General features: G+C 38.7%; 1 protein-coding gene across 1 annotated transcript; it reads right to left on the bottom strand.

The window, feature by feature from the left end:
- Window positions 1–18665: 18665 nt before the first annotated feature.
- Window positions 18666–20891, bottom strand: LOC145119682 (ubiquitin-conjugating enzyme E2 variant 1D). Its single transcript, XM_079055386.1, has 4 exons — window positions 20703–20891; window positions 20094–20233; window positions 19801–19926; window positions 18666–18954 (listed from the first exon to the last, which is right to left on the bottom strand). Exons 1-4 carry the CDS (start codon window positions 20734–20736, stop codon window positions 18814–18816), a joined length of 441 nt encoding a protein of 146 aa, XP_078911512.1. The 5' UTR covers window positions 20737–20891; the 3' UTR covers window positions 18666–18813.
- Between the last annotated feature and the right edge of the window lie 1221 nt (window positions 20892–22112).

Consider the following 22112-nt stretch of genomic DNA (forward strand, 5'->3'; position numbering starts at 1 on the left):
GGATATGATGGCACTCTTAGATATAATGGCACTCTTGGATACAATGTTAGCACTCCTCGAATATGATGGTACTCTTGGAAATTATGCATCTGGCAAAAGACTATAATATTAGAAGAAGTGGCATGCATTAGAATGTGTTACCAAGTGACAATGAGTGCCACTCCATGAAACCTGATGCGTCATCATGACACTTGATGTGCCAATAGTGTCATATGATGCGCTACCATGTGCATGGAAGGTATCAATGCAATCTCTCTCAAGGTTTAAGGTTCTAGAAGTAGTTTCACGACAGATCGTGATTGGTTGACACCTTTTATGGGTCTTTGGATTGATGGGCTTGGACCATTATGGTTTTAGGTCTGATGCCTAATCTATAAATAGGTATGTCTGATGGTCTTGTTCTTTGTATCCTATATACTTAATGAGTAGGTGAATCTTTTTTGGTTGTACTTGTAATCTCTGTTTAAGAACTCGTTGAATAAGAATATTCCCCTCCTGCCTGTGGACGTAGGTTACGTTGACCGAACCACGTAAATACTGTGTCTTTGTGTGCTTTTGGTTTCGTGTGCTATCCACATTACTTCCTAACAAATGTCACCAAAGCTTGACAAGTGGCATCAGGTATATTCTGATTTTGATAAGTGTTTCCTAATAGAAACCAATCGTTTTGAAAAAAGGGACAACTTGATTCTTAAATTTAGCTTGAAAACATAAACAATGGTGTCGTTGTATAATTTTAAATAAGAATTAAGTATTTGAAAAATTAAAATGATGAACATTTGTTCATAGGTTTTTATTGAAAATTAAAAAAGTAAACATACATCAATATAGTGTGTGTGTGTGTGTGTGTATATATATATATATATATATATATATATATATATATATATATATGAGAAAATGACCATAATAGCAATTTTTAAAACTTTTACCACAAAATAGCCACAAAAAATGACCCAAATAGTTATAATTTTCACAAATGAGCATCTACGAATTTCTTTTAATCCAAATGGAGGCGGTGTTGGAACGTTGACTGCTGAAATTCCATGTTGACCGCAAAAATCTACTTAGATTTTTGCAGTTGTGACTTATTTACTGAAAAGTCCCTACTAACTGCTAAATAATCGTTGTGACTGCCAGAAAATCTACTTTTTTCCTTAACTGTCAACCTTCATACTATTTTATACGAACTCTATTTGGAGTAATATTTCTCATTGTGTTCTATATTGTAAGAGATATCCATAGACATATCACACTCCAAATTTAGATAACAGAAAGGCATGCCTTTTTAGGGCCACAGCAGTTTACTCACTGAAAAATATAAAAAAGACTCAACTTTAAACATTCATAACTTTTTCATACAATGTCTGTTTGAGGTGAATGTTTTCCATTGTTCTCTAATAACAAAGATATCGGATCTGCTATCTATTATATACTTATCTATATCATTACTGAATATACAAAATATATAGAATAACTATACTATGCGCTGACGCTGATAAGGTTGATACGTTGACGCTAATAGTTGAGAAGACTCGGATGCTGACAGATGTGTAGAGTGTATGACTCATAAGATCATAAGGTGTGACCTTACACAATCAGATCAGATCTGGTTATTCAAAATGTGTTCTATCTAAGCTGGTACTTAGAAAAAATAACAATCTCTAGTATAATCTCTTTTACTTAGTTAAATTAACCAAAACAAGCTCTTCAGTTAACCCTAACTTTGGACTGAACTAATTAAACAAACTCTTAATTAAATTCAAAAAAGTTGCATTAAGATCTATGTAAGATTCCCAACAATACTCAATACTTATCACAAGCTCAGAAGCGTAAAGATATGATATTTCAGTTTATAATAAAGTCAAATCCAACCATAGAATCGATTTATTACTTGTTACTTATTATCAGATTGTCAAAACAATTACGGATTTCAACAACTGATCACATGAAAAGTACTAGTTTTTTGCAAAACTAAAAACTAGGGTTTTAGCCAGACATGGCTAAAATCGGATTAAAACTAATAAAAAGAAATAATAAGTGATTAATATTGCTACACTAAGTGTAGGAGACGATCCACAGTCTTTAGATCTTCAGAAAGCGATGAAGAGTATCAAAAATCGCCTTCAGCAGGATTTTCCGTCGACTGGAATCATCTGGGGTTCAATCTGATTAGAAGGGTTGTATTTATATGCAAGTCACAAACTTCCGAAAGAAGAGTACGAAAAATGCAATGGCATATATGCAAAAATGCGATCGCATTTTTTCCCCAAATTCTCCAAAATTGTCGTTTAATGAAGTATGTTGCTATTTTTGGCCTTTTTTGAACCTCGAAGTGAAAATGCAATCATATATGCGATCACATTTTTTTCCATGATCACATTTTTTTTCTTTTTTTCTTAGACTGATATTTTTCGACCGACAAAAACCTCGACCAATTTATGCGATCGCGGAAGCTCGAAAATGCGATCGTATTTTTGCTTTTTGTCGCGATTCAGTCGTAATTTTTTCATTTGAGCAACTTCTAGTCATTCCTCAGCATCCTTCTTTAGTTCCAACTCCAATTAAGCTCCAATGCTTCCTTTAAACGCATCCAAACTGCTCCTAAATTACTGCTCTACTCGAATAATCTGAAATTGACATAAAAACATGAGTAGTACAAGAATTCTAACGATAACCATGAGTTGAACATTATTTAAACTGATGACATGAAAATGTGTAAATTACGATGCTAAATGGTAATAAAAACTACCCTAAAAGATGCATAAAAAGGAATCTATCAAATCTCCCCAAGCTTGAACCATATTTGCCCTCAAGTAATAAAAAGATTAAACATTATAATTGAAATGGAAAGTCGTGGATGACCTAAAAAGAACATAGAATAAAAACTAAATAACTTGAAACTAAAACACTTCACTCTTTTTTTTCACATGATCAGACCTAACACCGAAGGAATCTCCAATGGAATCACTACCTAGAAGATCATCACGATGCCTTCCATCTTTCACAGTTTCCGAAAGTCAAAAATAAGCTTGATAGTGTGAACCAATAAACCAATTGTAACTTTTATTTAAACTTTATAACTTAATTAGCATTGCAAGGGAAAATAACATATTTCAGAATTTCATGTCCTCAAGACTAGATAATTAAGAATCAGGCTCGACGCATCCTTAAGAACCCGACATGGCCAAATCAGCTTTCGTTGAAGCAGTCAATCCTCCCGTAGGGGTCAGATCTCTATGCTTCCACTTTTTCTGAGAATGGAAAATATCATATCACACAGTTCTTCATTTTCCAGATTTGTCTTTGAGATGGCTTCAGATTTGATTGAACTTGAGTTTTTCTATCTTTGTCTTCAGCTTGAGTTCTTCAATCATTTTTTTGAATTTCTTCAGATTTCTTCGATTAAGTGCTTGAACTTTAACTTGGGTAACATATATGACAGTTATACCCATCTTTTCTTTTTTACTGTGTGGATTTGATATAAGGTTCTCTATTATCACGTGGATAATGTGTGTCAATCAAATAGGGCCATATTCTTATGGTTCAGACTTTTCGATCAATGTTCTTTTTAAACAATCCAAAGCAAATAATTGTGAAACTGTTATTACCACCCACATAGTGTTTCGGTACCCCATTCTTTTTATTTTTTACAGTCGGTGTCTCAGATCACGGTGTTTAGCGACCCCTAGTAATGACAACTATTATTGAACTGATCACTATCGATCTGATCGCTTTGGACTTTCTTTTTCCATTTATATAGAGTTGTCGAATGCAAGAATGTCACCGTATCATGTACCTTTATTCTGCTTTTTTTTCAATTTTTTAAAGTTTTTTTTAAGTGCATACAGAAAATAAAAATAAAATTTTTTTTGGTTTTTTTTATGAATGCAAAAAAATAAAAACATAAACATAAAATATTTCTTTGACTTTTTCAGATTTTTTTAATGTAAATTCAATAATGCATAAAATAAAATACAAAAAGGAAAATTGAAAATTTTAACTAAAAAAAACTAAAATATTTAAAGATTTTAACAAAAATTGCTAATTTTTACACTAACCCCCTTCCCAAGCTTAAAATGATGCATTGCCCTAAATGCTTAGAGAGGAATGAACAAATCAATAAAACATATAAAAGAAAATGGTTGCAGCTAGGAAAGAATGTATCTGATAAGTTTTGTAGAAATTTATTATTTTGACAAAGATGTTGGTGAAAATTTTGAATTTCAACAACTTTGAAGATCCTCTGGTTTCCCCAAGCTTGCTTGGTACTACGACAATCTCTTTGTTGAAAGAAGAAAAATAAACTAAGACTACGTGGGTTGCCTCCCGGAAAGCCGGCCTTTTTAAAAGTCATTGGTTCGACTTTATCCAACCAGATTGTCAACTAGTGTGGTTTGGACTTCTCTGAAGCTCAATTCTCTTCATCCTCCCTCCGGATCCCTTCAGGTGCGGCATAATGGGTGGATCTGGTGGTTGTACAGCAAACTGGAATTCAAATTTTTATCAGCAGACTCGTTTTTCAGATTTTGGAGTGCTTTGCGTTTGATGGCCTTTTTTTCAGAAGTCTCCTTCTTCTCTTCAGTTTTTCTTCTTTTTAGATTCTTTTCAGCATTTACCATCTCCTTTTCTTCCCAAAGCTTGACTTTTTCTATTAGCTTTTTATTAGTACCTTCACCAGAAATCATATCTACTTCTACCTCCCCAAACTTATTTCGTTTCAGCCCCTTGGATGCATCATCAAATAATTTTATGTCTAGAAATATTTCTTGCACAAAAGCATTAGAAAACTCACAGTAGCCCTCAGATAAAGAACTGCTGGTACCCAGATAATTAGCAGAAACTTTATCAGAAGTAAAATCAGCATTATTAATTTTAAAATTGACCACATCAACATTGAATTCCATTGAAAGTGTACCAACAAAAACATCAAATTTTGTTTTAGCAATTTTCAGAAAAACGTCCTCCCGGAAAGCCGCTCTTTTTAAAAGGCGTTGGCTCAACTTTATCCAACTAGATTGTCAACTAGTGTGGTTGGGACTTTTCTAAAGCTCAATTCTCTTTTTCCTCACTCTGGATCCCTTCAGATGCGGCATAATGGGTGGATCTGTTGGTTGTACAACAAACGGGAAAGACTTTATATTTTAATCAACATACTCGTTTTTTAGATTTTGGAGTGTTTTGCGTTTTCTGGTCTTTTTTTTTTTCAGAAGTCTCCTTCTTCTCTTCAGGTTTTCTTCTTTTCAGATTCTTCTTAGCATTTACCATCTACTTTTCTTCCCAAAGCTTGACTTTTTCTATTAGCTTTTTATTAGCACCTTCACCAAAAATCATAACTACTTCTACCTCCCCACGTTTATTTCGTTTCAGCCCCTTGGATGCATCATCAAATAATTTTCTGTCTACAAATATTTCTTGCATAGAAGCATTAGAAAACTCATAGTAGCCCTCAGATAAAGGATTGCTGGTACCCAGATAATTAGCAGAAATTTATTAGAAGTAAAATCAGCATCATAATTTTAAAATTGACCACATCACCATTGAATTCAATTGAAAGTTGTGACATCCCCAATTTCACGGTCATTTTAAAAATTTTATTTATGCTTATCTAAAAATCAGAGTATCAGTTTTAAAGAAATATGTTGCGGAATTTGTTCCCAGAAAACATGATAAATATATTTTCAAAATATCTCCGAAGAAAAGTATTTTGTTTATATTAAAAACATTGGGATGTCATCGTCAATATAGAAACATAAGCATAAACAGACCTTACATTCATTTACAGTAATGATCTACATCTGCGTTAATCTCTCAGTGTAATGTAGCTTCGTATCGACACCTGTGATACAAATAAACTGAGTGGTTCAGGTTGGGAAACCTGGTGAGTACATAGGGTTTTCAACCCACAATAATATAGTTATTATGTTTCATCATCAAACAGTTAACCCAATAACCCATCCCCATTATCTTCTTTATTCTTAAGTATCTTCCCTAAGAATCATCTATTCCTCAATATTTATTCCTAACGATTTTCCTAAGGAATAGGCATGAAGTCCATCGCTGCCAGGGTTTACATAACAGACACTAATTCCATAGTTGTCGATGTTATCTGTTAGGCACTAAGTCCATAGCTGCCAATGTTCATCTATAGGGCACTAAATCGATAGCTGCCAAAGTTTATTTGTAAGGCACTAAGTCCATAGTTGTCAACGCTCATTTGTAAGGCACTAAGTCCATAGCTGTCAATGTTCATTTGTAAGGCACTAAGTCCATAGCTACCAATGTTTGTTTGTGAGGCACCAAGTTCATAGTTGTCAGGGTTTTTAGAGTACATCTGGTGAACATATCGTTCACAACACCTACAGGTTGCGAGCCTGCTGGCGTTCCACTGGACTGTCTAGAATAGTCTGTGGTTGTCATCTATACTCTGTTAGATGTCTAGGCCGTCACTTGGGTCAAGGCTTCTCATCATCTATATCATCTTTCATCTCTCACCATTCATCTCATCTTTCATCTCTCATCTCATCTTTCATCTACCCATCTTTACTCATCATAATTATAGGTATAAAATACGTATACGGTTTAAATCGAATAAAACATGAATATTTTGTTCATCCAGCATAGATATCAAGAACACAGATAATATGAACACATAGCATGTAATTAATATTAAATACTTCATATCTATGTGTAAGATGAAAGTAACTATGCACTCACTTGTTAAAGTGATGACTCGAAATTCGGACAACGCTTCACATCTAACTATACACTCACTTGCATCTACCTTTTCTATTTGTATGTTGGTTTTATATGTACTTCTCATTGTGCTCCTTTTGATTTTCGATCTTATTTTTAGTTTTATTTCTCATATATGTGCATTTTTTTCCTTTGTGAAACTTTACTGATTATTTCTTATTTGTGTGTTGTCATTTCACTTATAGGTGAATAAAGAAACACTAGTTAAACGTTTATCTCATGAGCTAGGATTTAAAGTCATGAACTAAAACGTGGTTATGCGGTACATATTCTATTCTGTAATACTTTTTACAAACACAACACAAAACAAATCGTAGTGACGAAATCAAAATTATTAATCTAAGTAATTGCTATCAGTAAGCAAGATAAACTAACAGATTATTATAAAAATGGATAATGACTTGAAAATGTAAAAAACTTTCAACTTTATTCATATTTAGTCACTGAACTTTTTTTCGTGCTTGATTTACCTTGAATTATTTGAAATTGTTCACATTTTACCCTTATGACCGGTTGTTACCGGTCATAAGGGTAAAATGTGAACAATTTCAAATAATTCAAGGGTAATCAAGCACGAAAAAAAATTCATTGACTAAATATGACCAAAGTTGAAAGTTTGTTACCGTCATTGTCCCTAGAAGTAACCAAGAAGTAATAGTATTAGGCTAAGGGGTGTCATGTTTTTTTTGCCAATGATAAAAGGGTGTTACATAGGCGACACGTAGACTTTTACACTTTTCACATTTTTTACCTACGAAGTATGGTGTCTTGCCTATGATTTTTTTAAATTTCATTTAGAAAAATATTAATTTTTTTTAAAACCATACTAAAATTTAAAATAACATAAACTTAAAAATTACAATTTAAAAATCCTAAAAAAAATGAAAATTAAAATTACGTTGAAAACCTAAAAAATAAATATAAAACATGACGTTAAAATTTAAAAACCTAGAAAAAAAACAAAGCATCGAATTTTCAATTGCGTTTCGTTAGATTTTATTTTTTCCGAATCGATGCTTTCATAATTCTTGTCGCTTCTTGATCTTCAGGGTCGAGGTGCCTCACGTCTTGCATTAACAACGAATACTCGGTGAGTCGGACGGTTTCAGCCATATGTCTCTCCGGAGTTAAATTCAATTGTGTCATTTGTGTCATCATTTCTTCCGATCTGGCTGACCGTTCAGTTCCGACTGAAGAATTTGAAGATGTTGCTTTCTCTTTTCCTTTTGCTCGAGCTTTTGTTTTCTCCCTTCCCATTGGAGGAGGAGGTGTACGTATTTCTTCAATTTCGTTGTTATCATCATTAAGATTAACTCCTACGTGACCATCCGATTAGACTTGTTGCGAGCTCGAATATGACGATTTACGGCTTCTTTTTGGCGGATTTGCAATTTCTTCATGTGTTGCAAGTTCCCTTCACCTAATGCTTCTTTTGACAACTTCCTACACATTAATAAACTTAGAAGCTTTTGCATATCATCTTGGAATGTAGCGTGTGTTTTTTTCAACAAACTCCCTTCACTTTTTCCGCTAGCCCATTGCTTTTCAAAGTTTGTGTAAATTTCATTCCAATGTTTGTGTAACATCCGGATTCCCAGGTATATTATTTTAATTATTTATTTTTGAGGTTCATTGATCTACTCGACGAGTTGGTGTTATAACTCGTCGAGTAGAAGCGGGTGCGGCCATGTGAGTTTAATGATCTACTCGACGAGTCCGAGAGTAGACTCGTCGAGTAGGCGCTGTGAGTGTAAACCCTAGATCCCTGGGTTTGGGGCCTATTTCAAGGCAATTATAGCCTCATTTGCGGCCACAGCTCACTAAGAAGAAACCCTAATCGCCCCCCTTGAGCTTTTGAGAGAGTTTTGAGCCTTACTTGAGATTTTTGGGTGCATTTTGATAGAAGAAAGGAGCGTTCCAAGCAAGGATTGTGAAGAGGCTATTAGATCCGCTGCTTATACGTCCAAGAGCTTCTGTTAGAGGTATCAAGTTCGAACCTTTCTCTTTTATTTGAGTAGATCGCTCTTTTTGAAGATTAGGGCTTCTTTTATTTATATTTAGGGACTTTGAGGATTTGGGGTTCCTGGGGAGGCTTGAACTCCAGATATGGACCTTAGGAGGTCCCTAGTATCTAAAGGTTCTTGCTTTATTTTGCCTTGATGGAATTTATGAGTGAAAAACCCATTTAGATCGTGTTCTTGGCATTTCATGCCCAAAATGCCATGCATGGACGTAAACTCTATGACTTTACGTGATATATGAGCCCTGAGAGTATGGATCTGGAGTTTGGGAAAGTATCCTGCCTTAAAGTCGTCTGAATGCAAGTTGATTCTGAATGGACTCGCCGAGTTGATGAGCCGACTCGGCGAGTAGATTAGGATTGTCCCGATTAGCTGGATCAGACGAAAGCTCGGCGAGTTAGAGGTTAACTCGGCGGGCTGGACCTTCATGAGATTGTCGATAATCGAGGGGACTCGACAAGTCGAACCAGTGCACTCGGCGAGTCTGATCAATTTGGGGATGTTGACTGGAATTGACTTCTATTCATCTTAGGGTTTGGTCAACCCTATCTTTAAGAAACCATGGAAGAGTAAATTGGTCTTTTCCCACTTCAAGAGAGAGAGATGGAGAGAGAGAGAGAGAGGGAGATACTTAGTAAATGTGTAATTTAAAGATTTAATTAGATATAATTATCTTATGTGACGAGGAGGAGGCTAGACTTGGTGATTCATGTGTAAAAGTATTCATTCACTTAGCCTACTTACGAGGTGAGTCTTCTCACTATACATACCTTGAGTGGTAATTTGTGTGACCGGAGGGTCTTGTATGCTATTATTAAGTATTGTGATATCATGCGTTATGTATTTGTAATTTATGTTGAGTATTATGCTAAGCTTTACTGTGTTAGGACCGGAGGGTCCACCCGAGTTATGGGACCGGAGGGTCCCACTGAGACACATTGACCGGAGGGTCTTAATTGAGATATAGCCATGAGAAGCTAATTAGATATGTGTGGTATTTTGGGGAACTCAGTAAGCTTCGTGCTTACCGTGTTATGTGTTATGTGTTTCAGGTACTTCCGATGATCGCGGGAAGGCCCCGACTTGATTGTACACACACTCGCTTTGGAGATATGTTTTGGAGGATCCTGGTTTATGTGATAAACAACTTTTGCTAAATAAATTGTATTAATGTGATACTTGGGATTTTCGGGAAATATGACATGTGATTTTTATGTTTGAAATGAAAAAAAAATTGGTTGAAAAATTTTCGTTGTTACAAGTTGGTATCAGAGCCTTGGTTTGAGGGATTCGGATGCACCTCCGGGTGAGTTTGGACTCAAACTGAGGATTTGAGAAAAAATTTCAAAAAAATGAATTTTTCTAAAAGAGAAAGTGTTTTAAGAGAAATCGAGATGGAACAGTGTGTACAATCAGCCAGAGCTCGAACGGTGATTTCCCAAAATACAATTATTTAGTGTGTTATGAGATAATTATGAAATGATAGAGATGCATTAGAGAATGAGCTAGTTAATTCATATCTTAGGGCTAGGGTTGCCTGATTTGTGATGCCTTAGCTTAGGAGTCGTTGTTACCGATTATGTTTTTTGAGTATATGCTAATGAGAGTAGTGAGCAGGAGTATTTAGAGAGAGAATTCTGAGACGAGAGTGGTCTGATATTTGAGGGATATAGAGTACTTGGGAATTAGAATCCTAGGAGGAGGACTTGGGGTGACTACAGACCAGGTGTGGAAGGTAGTATTGGGCCCGTACTACTGGAAACACCAGATCGGTATGCAACCCAAGTAAAAATCCTTAGGAAGATAAGGAACAAGTAGGGATGAGTGATCGAGTGTGAGTATACTCGAGTGAGTCTCTGATGATTTTGTGTTGTATTTCAGAGACATCATGGTGGGTACGCACCACAACCCAGGAGGCAGTGGGACTAGTGATGATGAGATTCGGAGGATGATTCATGAGGAGGTGGCCGCAACCATCCGAGCAGAGATTCCCGAGATGTTTGGGACTATTAAGACCACCCTGATTGAGACGTTTGATGAGCGATACGTTGCTGTCACTGAGGCTGCTGCTGCTGCCGCCACTGCAGCTGGCATCGCTGCTAGGCCACATAGAGGTGACTCGTTGTTTTTCCGGGAGTTCAGCAACACGAAGCCACCAGAATTTGATGGGACACAGGATCCGATTGCTGCGATGAGATGGATATCTGATATCGAGGTGTGTTTTTACACATGTTCATGCCCAGATCACTTGAGACTTCGGTTTGCACTGAACCAGCTTCGCTTGGGAGCGAAGGACTGGTGGAAATTTGTGACAGCCAGCTTTACCCCTGCAGATCATGCTGCAGTGTCATGGGAGAGGTTTGTTCAGTTGTTCCGAGACGAGTATGTTCCCCTGGTGGAGAGGGAACGTTTGACACAGGAGTTTCTATCTCTCAAGCAGAAGACAGAGTCAGTGATTGTGATCTCGAGGATGTTTCACGAGAGGGCGATGTTTTGCCCTAAGCACGTGTCCACTGAGCAGGCACGTGTGAGCCGATACTTGAGCATTATGAGGAGGGATATACAAGAGTTTGTGACAAACTCGTCGTACAGGACATTGGCCGAGCTTCAGGCCAATGCCAAGAGGAGGGAGAATGAGCTTGAGCTGCAGACCAGGGAGGAGGAGGAGTCTCGGGGTAGGGACCGGAGACCAGTGCAGTCACAGCCGGCGACTAAGCGGGCTAAGCCCGCTGATACCAGAGCTGGGGGCCAGAAGGGCCGCACTTGTGGAAAGTGTGGCAAGAGTCACGAGGGGTTGTGCCGTGTGTGGATTTTTTACAAATGTGGCAAGGATGGGCACATGGCGAAGGATTGCCCCAAGGGGTTCTCGGTTTGCTTCCATTGCAACCAGACCGGCCACCGGAAGGCCGAGTGCCCTCAGCTCATGCAGGGGTCAGCACATGGATCTGCATCTGCTTCTTTGTGTGCTACTGAGATTAGGGCCATGAAGGCCGAGGCACCGAAGGTTCATGGGAGAGCCTTCCAGCTGACAGCGGAGGAGGTCCGCACAGCACCTGATGTCGTGGCCGGTACGTATCCCTTGTTTATTCTATTCTGAGTTATTTGTGCTTATATTGTGTTATGCGTAGGTACTTTTCTTGTGAATTATGTTCCTGTCTTAGTGTTATTTGACTCGGGTGTGAGTCAATCTTTCATATCATTAGCGTTTAGTCGCCACATCAGTACCCGACGTGAGTCGTTGAGTCGACCTCTGAGAGTTTCTATAGCCGACGAGCACGCGGTTTATGCTACAAATGTGATCCGAGGATGTGTACTCGAGATTTTTGGTGTTGAGTTTCCGATAGATCTGGTACGGATCACGATGGGTGACGTCTGTGTCATTGTGGCCATGGACTGGTTGAGCCGGTTCGGAGCTGTAATCGACTGTGAGCATCAGTTGGTGACTATACGAGACCCTAGTGGGGGAGTGCTTATAGTATATGGCGAGGGTACCCGATCTGGATCAGCTTTTTGCTCTGCTGCCCGAGCGAGACAGTGTTTACAGCAGGGTTGCATGGGTTTCCTGGCGTACGTGATGGATACGCGGGTTGCTGCTGGGAGACCGAGTTCTATCTCTGAGGTTCCGATAGTGTGCGATTTTCCAGATGTTTTCCCCGAGGAATTGTCGGGTGTGCCACCCAAGAGGCAGGTGGAGTTCCAGATTGATTTGATTTCGGGTGCGGCGCCTATTGCTAAGGCACCCTATCGCCTTGCTCCACCAGAGATGCAGGAGTTATCCTCTCAGCTCCAGGAGCTGCTGGGAAAAGGGTTCATTAGACCGAGTAGCTCGCCGTGGGGAGCTCCGATCCTTTTTGTCAAGAAAAAGGATGGTTCACATGCATTGATTATCGGGAGTTGAACAAGCTAACGGTCAAGAACCGTTATCCACTTCCAAGGATCGACGATTTGTTCGATCATTTGCAGGGGGCATCTTGGTTTTCCAAGATTGATTTGAGATCTGGATATCATCATATGAGGGTTTGCGAGGAGGATATTCCGAAGACGGCTTTTAGGACTCGTTATAGGCATTATGAGTTTGTGGTGATGCCTTTCGGGTTCACCAACGCACCGGTAGCGTTCATGGATCTCATGAACCGGGTGTGTAGACCTATGTTGGACCGGTCGGTGATCATGTTCATCGATGATATCTTGGTGTATTCGAGGTCCAAGGAGTAGCATGATGAGCATCTGCGTGAGGTTCTTGGGGTGTTGAGGTCGGAGAAGCTGTATGCCAAATTCTCCAAGTGTGATTTCTGGTTAGGAGAGGTCCATTTCCTGGGACATCTCGTTAATCAGAGTGGGATATTGGTCGACCCGGCCAAGATTGAGGCAGTCATGCGATGGGAGGTGCCGAGATCCCCATCCGAGATCAGGAGTTTTCTGGGATTGGCCGGCTATTATCGGAGATTTATCTAGGATTTCTCCAAGATTGCGGTTCCTCTCACCAGATTGACCCGGAAGGGCGTTACTTTTGTTTGGGGGCCTGAGCAGCAGACATCATTCGAGACTCTTCGCCAGAGATTGTGCGAAGCTCCGGTGTTAGCCCTTCCAGAGGGAGTGGAGGAATTTGTGGTCTATTGCGATGCGTCTATCTCAGGGATGGGTGTGGTGTTGATGCAGAGGGGCCATGTGATAGCATATGCGTCGAGGCAGCTGAAGCCTCACGAGACGAGGTATCCCACCCATGATTTGGAATTAGGGGCGGTGGTGTTCGCCCTCAAGATTTGGCGTCACTATCTCTATGGCGTTCGGTGTACTGTATACACAGACCACAAAAGCCTGAAGTATCTCATGGATCAGCCCAACCTGAATATGAGACAGAGGAGGTGGTTGGATGTGGTTAAAGACTATGACTGTGAGATCCTGTATCATCCGGGCAAGGTTAATGTGGTAGCTGACGCCCTGAGCCATAGGGCAGAGAGTGCTCCGATCCGAGATGTGTGTATGAGGATGATAGTGATGACTCCAGTCTTGGATACTATTCGATAGGCCCAGGTGGAGACCATGAGACCGGAGAACCGAAAAAGGGAGCGGGTGACTGGGTAGGTGTCCGAGTTTTCGACAGATAGTTGAGGGCTTATGACTTTCCGGGGGCGGATTTGGGTGCCATATACTAGCGGAGCACACCGTATTCTGATGGAGGAAGCACATAAATCGAGATTCTCAATCCATCCAGGGGACACTAAAATTTACTCGGACCTGAAGAGAGACTATTGGTGACCCTGTATGAAGAGGGACATGGCTTTGGGTAGTTGAGAGGTGTTTGACCTATCGTCGGGTTAAGTCCGAGCATCAGCGTCCTCATGGTAAGTTGCAGCCACTAGAGGTTCCTCGGTGGCAGTGGGAACATATTTCCATGGATTTTATCACCAAATTGTCGAGGACCGTGCGAGGTGTCGACGCAATTTGGGTGATTGTGGACCGGTTGACGAAGAGTGCTCACTTCCTTGCTATTAGTAAGAGTTCTTCTGTAGAGAAACTGGCCAAGGTATATGTAAGAGAGGTGGTAGCTCGGCATGGAGTGTCGACGTCGATAGTGTCAGATCGGGATGTGCGCTTTACTTCCAGGTTCTAGAAGAAGTTTCATGAGGAGTTGGGTACGAGATTGCACTTCAATACAACATACCACCCACAGACAGATGGGCAGAGCGAGCAGACGATTCAGATGCTTGAAGACATGCTGCGAGCATGCGTTATGGACTTCGGTGGGAGTTGGGCACATATATGCCCTTGGCTGAGTTTTCTTACAACAACAGCCACCATTCTAGTATTGGTATGCCTCCTTTCGAGCTCCTTTATGGGAGAAGGTCGGACTCCTATCTGTTGGGGAGAGGTGGGGCAGCGAGTGATGGGTAACACTGAGATAGTGCTCAAGACGACCGAGCAGATTCAGCTGGTCAGGCAGAGGTTACTGACGGCCCAGAGTCGCCAGAAGAGTTAGGCAGAAAGACGACGATCCGAGCTTGAGTTTCAGGTTGGAGATTTTGTCCTTCTGAAGGTATCCCCTTGGAAAGGGGTGATCCGATTCAGGAAACGGGGCAAGCTTGGGCCCCGATACATCGGTCCTTTCCGGGTGACCGCCAGAGTGGGTAGGGTAGCGTACCATTTGGAACTACATGCGGAGTTGAGTCATATCCATAACACCTTCCACGTATCCCAGTTGAGGAAGTGTGTAGCTGACGAGACGGAAGTGGTGCCACTGGAGGACATTCAGGTTGATGCGGGTCTGAATTATATTGGGAGGCCGATCGTGATCTTGGATCGAAAGATGAAGGTTCTGAGGAACAAGGAAGTGCCCCTGGTTCAGGTCCAGTGGCAGCATCGGAGAGGGTCCGATTTGACTTGGGAGCCGGAGTCGGAGATGTGGGAGCATCATCCAGAGTTATTTGCGGAGTATGACTTCAAGGGCGAAGTCTGATTCTAGTTGGGGGGGGGGGATTGTAACATCCGGATTCCCAGGTATATTATTTTTGAGGTTCATTGATCTACTCGACGAGTTGGTGCTATAACTCGTCGAGTAGAAGCAGGTGCGGCCATGTGAGTTTAATGATCTACTCGACGAGTCCGAGAGTAGACTCGCCGAGTAGGCGCTGTGAGTGGAAACCCTAGATCCCCGGGTTTGGGGCCTATTTCAAGGCACTTATAGCCTCATTTGCGGCCACACCTCACTAATAAGAAACCCTAATCGCCCCCCTTGAGCTTTTGAGAGAGTTTTGAGCCTTACTTGAGATTTTTGGGTGCATTTTGATAGAAGAAAGGAGCGTTCCAAGCAAGGATTGTGAAGAGGCTGTTAGATCCGCTGCTTATACGTCCAAGAGCTTCTGTTAGAGGTATCAAGTTCGAACCTTTCTCTTTTATTTGAGTAGATCTCTCTTTTTGAAGATTAGGGCTTCTTTTATTTATATTTAGTGACTTTGAGGATTTGGGGTTCCTGGGGAGGCTTGAACTCCAGATATGGACCTTAGGAGGTCCCTAGCATCTAAAGGTTCCTGCTTTATTTTGCCTTGATGGAATTTATGAGTGAAAAACCCATTTAGATCGTGTTCTTGGCATTTCATGCCCAAAATGCCATGCATGGACGTAAACTCTATGACTTTACGTGATATATGAGCCCTGAGAGTATGGATCTGGAGTTTGGGAAAGTATCCTGCCTTAAAGTCGTCTGAATGCAAGTTGAGTCTGAATGGACTCGCCGAGTTGATGAGCCGACTCGGCGAGTAGATTAGGATTGTCCCGATTAGCTGGATCAGACGAAAGCTCGACGAGTTAGAGGTTAACTCGACGGGCTGGACCTTCATGAGATTGTCGATAATCGAGGGGACTCGACAAGTCGAACCAGTGCACTCGGCGAGTCTAGTCAATTTGGGGCTGTTGACTGGAATTGACTTCTGTTGATCTTAGGGTTTGGTCAACCCTGTCTTTGGGAAACCATGGAAGAGTAAATTGGTCTTTTCCCACTTCAAGAGAAAGAGAGAGAGAGAGAGAGAGAGAGAGAGAGAGAGAGAGAGAAAGATACTTAGTAAATTTGTAATTTAAAGAGTTAATTAGATATGATTATCTTATGTGATTAGGAGGAGGCTAGACTTGGTGATTCGTGTGCAAAAGTATTCATTCACTTAGCCTACTTACGAGGTTAGTCTTCATACTATACATACCTTGAGTGGTAATTTGTGTGACCGAAGGGTCTTGTATGCTATTATTAAGTATTGTGATATCATGCGTTATGTCTTTGTGATTTATGTTGAGTATTATGCTGAGCTTTACTGTGTTAGGACCGGAGGCTCCACCCGAGTTGTGGGACCGGAGGGTCCCACTGAGACACATTTACCGGAGGGTCTTAATTGAGATATAGCCATGATAGGCTAATTACCGTGTTATGTGTGGTATTTTGGGGAACTCACTAAGCTTCGTGATTACCGTGTTATGTGTTATGTGTTTCAGGTACTTCCGATGATCGCGGGAAGGCCCCGGCTTGATTGTACACATACTCGTTTTGGAGATATGTTTTGGAGGATCCTGGTTTATGTGATAAACAACTTTTGCTAAATAAATTGTATTAATGTGATACTTGGGATTTTCGGGAAATATGACATGTGATTTTTATGTTTGAAATGAAAAAAAAAATTGGTTGAAAAATTTTCGTTGTTACAGTTTGACGAATTTGTTCATAAGATTCCATTTTGAGTTACATTGGTCGAAGGTCCGATAATCTGGATTTCGAACTATGCCCCTACAAAAACGCTCCGTGATACGTAACCAAAACTGATCACGATTTTGACCTATTCCCGTGCCACAATCTTCAGATATTTCGACCCATGCCCTTGCTAAATCAACTTCTTCTTTTTGTGTTCATCTTCTCGGAGCAGCCTTCCCTTTCTTTTGTTGTTGTTGTTGTTCTTCGTGTTCGGTTGAAGGTGTGAATGGCGGTTGGGATGGAAATTGGGTTTGAGATGGTTGGGTTTGAGGTTGAGATTGGAAATGAATTGTTGGGGCATTTGGAATTGTGAATAATAACTAGAACACCATCCCTTTGTGGCCGGTAAGGTGGTGGCGATGACGGATCGTAGCCGAAAAGTTTGAAAGGGTTGTTAACATTTTGGTTTGGAGCATTTTGTTTAGAAGAGTTTCGATTGTTGGAAGACATTTTCAAAAAAAAATTGTTGTTCAGAGTTTATAGTGATGATTTTTTTGGAAAATTGATTTGTATATATAGTAGATTAAAAAAGAAAAAAAAATGAAATGTGCCAAACTAGCCGTTGCCGACTATTTGGCAACGTTCCAAACTTAAAATCCCCACAAAAATCAAACTTTCGCCAACGGTAAAGGACCACCGGCGGTGCTTCACCGACAGTGAAATCCCCTTCACGGCGCAATGTTCACCGGCGGTGAAAAGGAGCCACGTCGGATATCGTCGGTGTCCCCTTTATGATACCGTTTAGTCTTTATAGTAAAAAAAAAAAAAAAAAAAAAAACAATCATATCTAACATGCAATATACTCGTTATAAGCTTTGAAACTCACTAAAAACTATAAAATATTTAATATTTAATATTTAATACGACACATCAAATACTAAAATCTAGTGAGTATATGATAACTAGAGGTTCACAAACAAGATCGTTTTTTTTTTCAAAAAAAAAAAAAAGAACTGGTTTTAATTTTTAAAACCGAATAGGTTTTATCTAATCTGACGGTTTTTAACATAATTTCAAAAATTGAGTTTTCAGGATTTTTCCGCCCAGATTTTTAACAGGTTACGATAAAACCAAAATTTTATCTGATTTTGTTAGAATTTTAAAACCAAATATAATAATTTGATTTTTCAAAAACTGAACAGATTCTTTATAAGTTTTTTAAAACTGGATAAACCAAACCCATATCTGATTATCCAAAATCCAAATCCCATAAGAAATTATATCAAAAACCGGTTAGGTTTTAACCAAGTATCCGATCAACCAGTACGGATGTAAATATTTATTCCAAAACAAAGTATTTTAATTTTCATCAAATATCTTTTCTAATACCATGCTAGATGACTCAAAGTCGATATTAATTTCAATATGGATCGGATTCCACACTGGGCCTTTACGCTAGCCACACAACATGTAGGCCACGTACCAGACTAATAACTCTATATCTCAAATCTCAAAAGTTACAACAAAAATATATTTATTTTTTGCAGAAAAAAAAATACATATATATTAGTAAACACAAAACCACTTTTAAGTCCAAATATTATGGACATTGGAATCTCCTGAAGCGTCACATAATGCATTTTAAAATAAACAGTAGTTGTTGTAAAAACTAAAAACTTTGGTTTGTAGAAAAAGAAATACATATATATTAAACATTTGACACGAACACAAATCCCATTAATAATCAAACATCACCAAGCATTCACATGGCTTTTTTTTTTCAAGGCAATCAAACCATTAAAAATGTCATTGATTCATTTCATCTATTACAACACCCGTAGTAGTAGTAGTTTCCTTCACCAACTAGAAACAAGTGCCTTCCGGTGGTTGAACAAGCTTGCGATTGTGGGGAGACGCCATCTCTTTCTTCAACCGAATCAATATATCTTCCATTGTGTACTCCCTTTGCCAATTCCCCAATATCCCAAACTTCTTTGGTTCCACCTATCATCCAAATAATTATACAACTTTTTAATCCAATAAATTATACAACTTTTTCAACATCAAATATTTATGTCTCAACAAAAATAATTAATCAAAAAGTTTGTGACAAGAGGCTCAGAGCAAAACAAAAAAATTGCAACTTTTGTCGCAATGCAAATAGCGTTCACGTCTTAAAAGACGAGCGAGCGATTGAGAGCAAGTCTCTGCCCCACATTTTTTTAATAGGACAAAAAGGGGATTCACGTCTTTTGAGATAAGAGATTAAGAACAAGTTTCTATCCCACTTTTTTTAAATTTGACATAGACAAGAGACTCAGGGGTGTTTGGCTTAGCTTTCTAGATGACAAAAGTCTTTTTTGGAAAAGTTGCAAAAAGTCAGGTTTTCCTGACTTTTCCAAAAAGTTGATTTTCCTTCTATCCAAAATCCAAAAGTAGCTTTTAAAAGTCTTTTGCCAAAAATCTTTTAGTTTTGATCTTTTCCTAAAAGGACTTTTGTCATCTCAAAAGCTAAGCCAAACACCCCCTCAATCCCACTTTATAAAAATTTGCAACTTTTATCTGGACATTCACGTCTTTTGAGACAAGAAACTAGCCTGAGTCTCTATTGACAAGGGCATTTATGTCTTTTGTGACAAGAGACTACTACGGGCAAGTCCGTATCCCTTTTTTTGGATGGGACAAAAATTGGGACTGCGAGCAAGTCCTTGTCGAACTGGCCTTAGTCCAATGTATGTCAAACGCAGTATCCTGTGTAGCATATCAAGATTTGAGATTTTAAGTAATGTAATATATAAAAGAAATCATGATTGAGGATATGATGATGTAAATGATAATGTTTTTTTTTACCACTCCAGTTTCATGGTTGACACAAGTCATGTTAACCCGAGAATGGAAACGGACAGTAGGAGGCTTCTCAGGGTAATCTTTGTCACAAAATAGCTTCAATTGGTAGATGCGTCCTTCATGCACAGACTGAAAACCCACAAACATAAGGTTAAATTTGACATTTTTCTTATATTTTGAGATTTATTCAAGTTGTAATAGAAAGAAATGAACGTATTATGCTATAATACGATAGAAGATTTAAAAACAAGGTTCATTACTGTGGAAGAAGATTAAAAAATGAAAAAATTGATTACATTGTGAGGGCCGATGATGGTGCCAGTCCAAGAACGCATATAAATATCATCACCATCATCCATTCCATAGCTCACAGTGCCATCTCCGATACCCTTTTCTCCACGCTCAAGCTCCTCCAACAATCTGAAATTTCGAGGCACTGCAACAAAATTCATACATCCATTGATCACGATTATGGTTGAAACAATAGAAAAGGTTAACAGAATGAAGGGGGAAGAAGAACACCCCCGATATGGTTTTAAAAATTTCGAATTTGAATCAGGAATTCATCAACAAAAGAATCACTGTTAAACATCATAAACCCTCTACATCCAAGTTCCGATCGAGAGTGGAATCATCTAAAACACATAAATTAAACCCTATACATATAGCAGGTAGATATCGCGAACGAACAACGACGTGGGTCATTGACCTAGGGTTGTCTAAGTTCAATGCAATACCTCAAATTCCTAGTTACAACCCCTAATAAAAGGATCAATCTGCAAGGTTATTAAAGCAATCGAAGATCTCGGTAGCGTAAAGATGAAATTTTGCGATATAATAAGTTGATTTGGTCAAACCCAAAAGATCGAAAGAGATTTAGCATATGTTTGGTTCATGAAACTTACCCACGACACTCGATCCTCCTGAGCCAAGCGCCATGGATTGAGTATAGAATACGGGATCCTTTTTCGCCTTGCTGTTATATGAAGAAATCGATTTGATCGAAGGAAAAATGCGATGGAGAGAAGGAGAGGTGGAGGAAGAAAGGGAAAACAGGTGAGTGGGAATAAAGATGAACAAAAATGCTCCCTCGTCGGCCCAAGAGAACAAATTAAATACTCCCCACCGTATACGAAAACTGCTTTCTTTTCTAAAAACAATTATTATTTATATTAGTATAATTTTAATGGTACATACCATATAGTTATATACCATGGTTATTAAAGTTTAGATCTTTTTGAAACAATAATTATTTATTAAGGTAATTAAATTTCAAAATTATTCAAAAAACATCCGTACAAAAAATAGTAGTAAACTAAGTTTTTATATACAAAATACCATCTAAGTACACGTTTTGTTCATATTACATCTTATGGTAACCGATTGGAAAAATGTCTTAGTGATATGTCTTAAATTATAAATATTTTAAGGGATATATTTTATATTTTTCTGTATTTTTTAAAGATATTTGGTACTTAATTGTTACAAATCTGTATTTTTCATATTAAAAGGATAATATGTTAAAATGAAAGATATAAAGGCGCATTCTTGAGCAAAATTCGTAGGTTGAAGACTAATCAAATATTTAATTAAGGATAATTCCATAATTAATGAAGATTTCGAAGATATTTGCTGATGTATGCAAATCGCGCCACAACAATTATTTCTCGCCGAGATTTATGTTGGTTTCCAAAACCTTTAAATAGAGCCTTAGTTTCGTTCAATGATGAAAAAAAATGCAAAATAGAGAGAAAATAGAAGAGGAAGGAACCAGAAGGAAGGAGGAGAAGGTTTCAAGTGAAGCTTCCGACCCTTGGTTTGCATTATGTTTGATTTTATAGTCTCTTTTAGTTATTTAGTGTTGATTATGGGCTAAGTCCCAATACTTTTATTTAGACGTAGATGATTTTTTTTTATTATGGTTTAATTCATTGAAAGAATTTTGATAGTATTTAATTTATTGTATTAATGCTCAACTAAAAACTCATGTGTATTGATATTGATTTTGTTATGTTTATGTAACTGAGTGCACGATCTAAGCTTTAAGTTCAGATATGTATCTTGAATCTGATGGGTTTTGAGCATAACATACAATCTTATGTGTGCATGCAACCCTAATTAAGATTTATGTTCTCTCTAATTGAACATACAATATGAACAACCAATTGTAAGCCCTAGATCTTTATAATATAATTGAAATTCACATGATAAGGATAATGATACATACCTTTAAGATTGTTATTGTAAATAATCTTAAATCCTTGCTTGAAAGACCTTTGGTAGCAAGCGCCACAAGTGTCGCGCCTCTAATGGTT

The sequence above is a fragment of the Lactuca virosa genome, chromosome 6, assembly GCF_052849685.1.
Source record: "Lactuca virosa cultivar CGN04683 chromosome 6, Lactuca_virosa_CGN04683_v6, whole genome shotgun sequence".
NCBI lineage: Eukaryota > Viridiplantae > Streptophyta > Magnoliopsida > Asterales > Asteraceae > Lactuca > Lactuca virosa.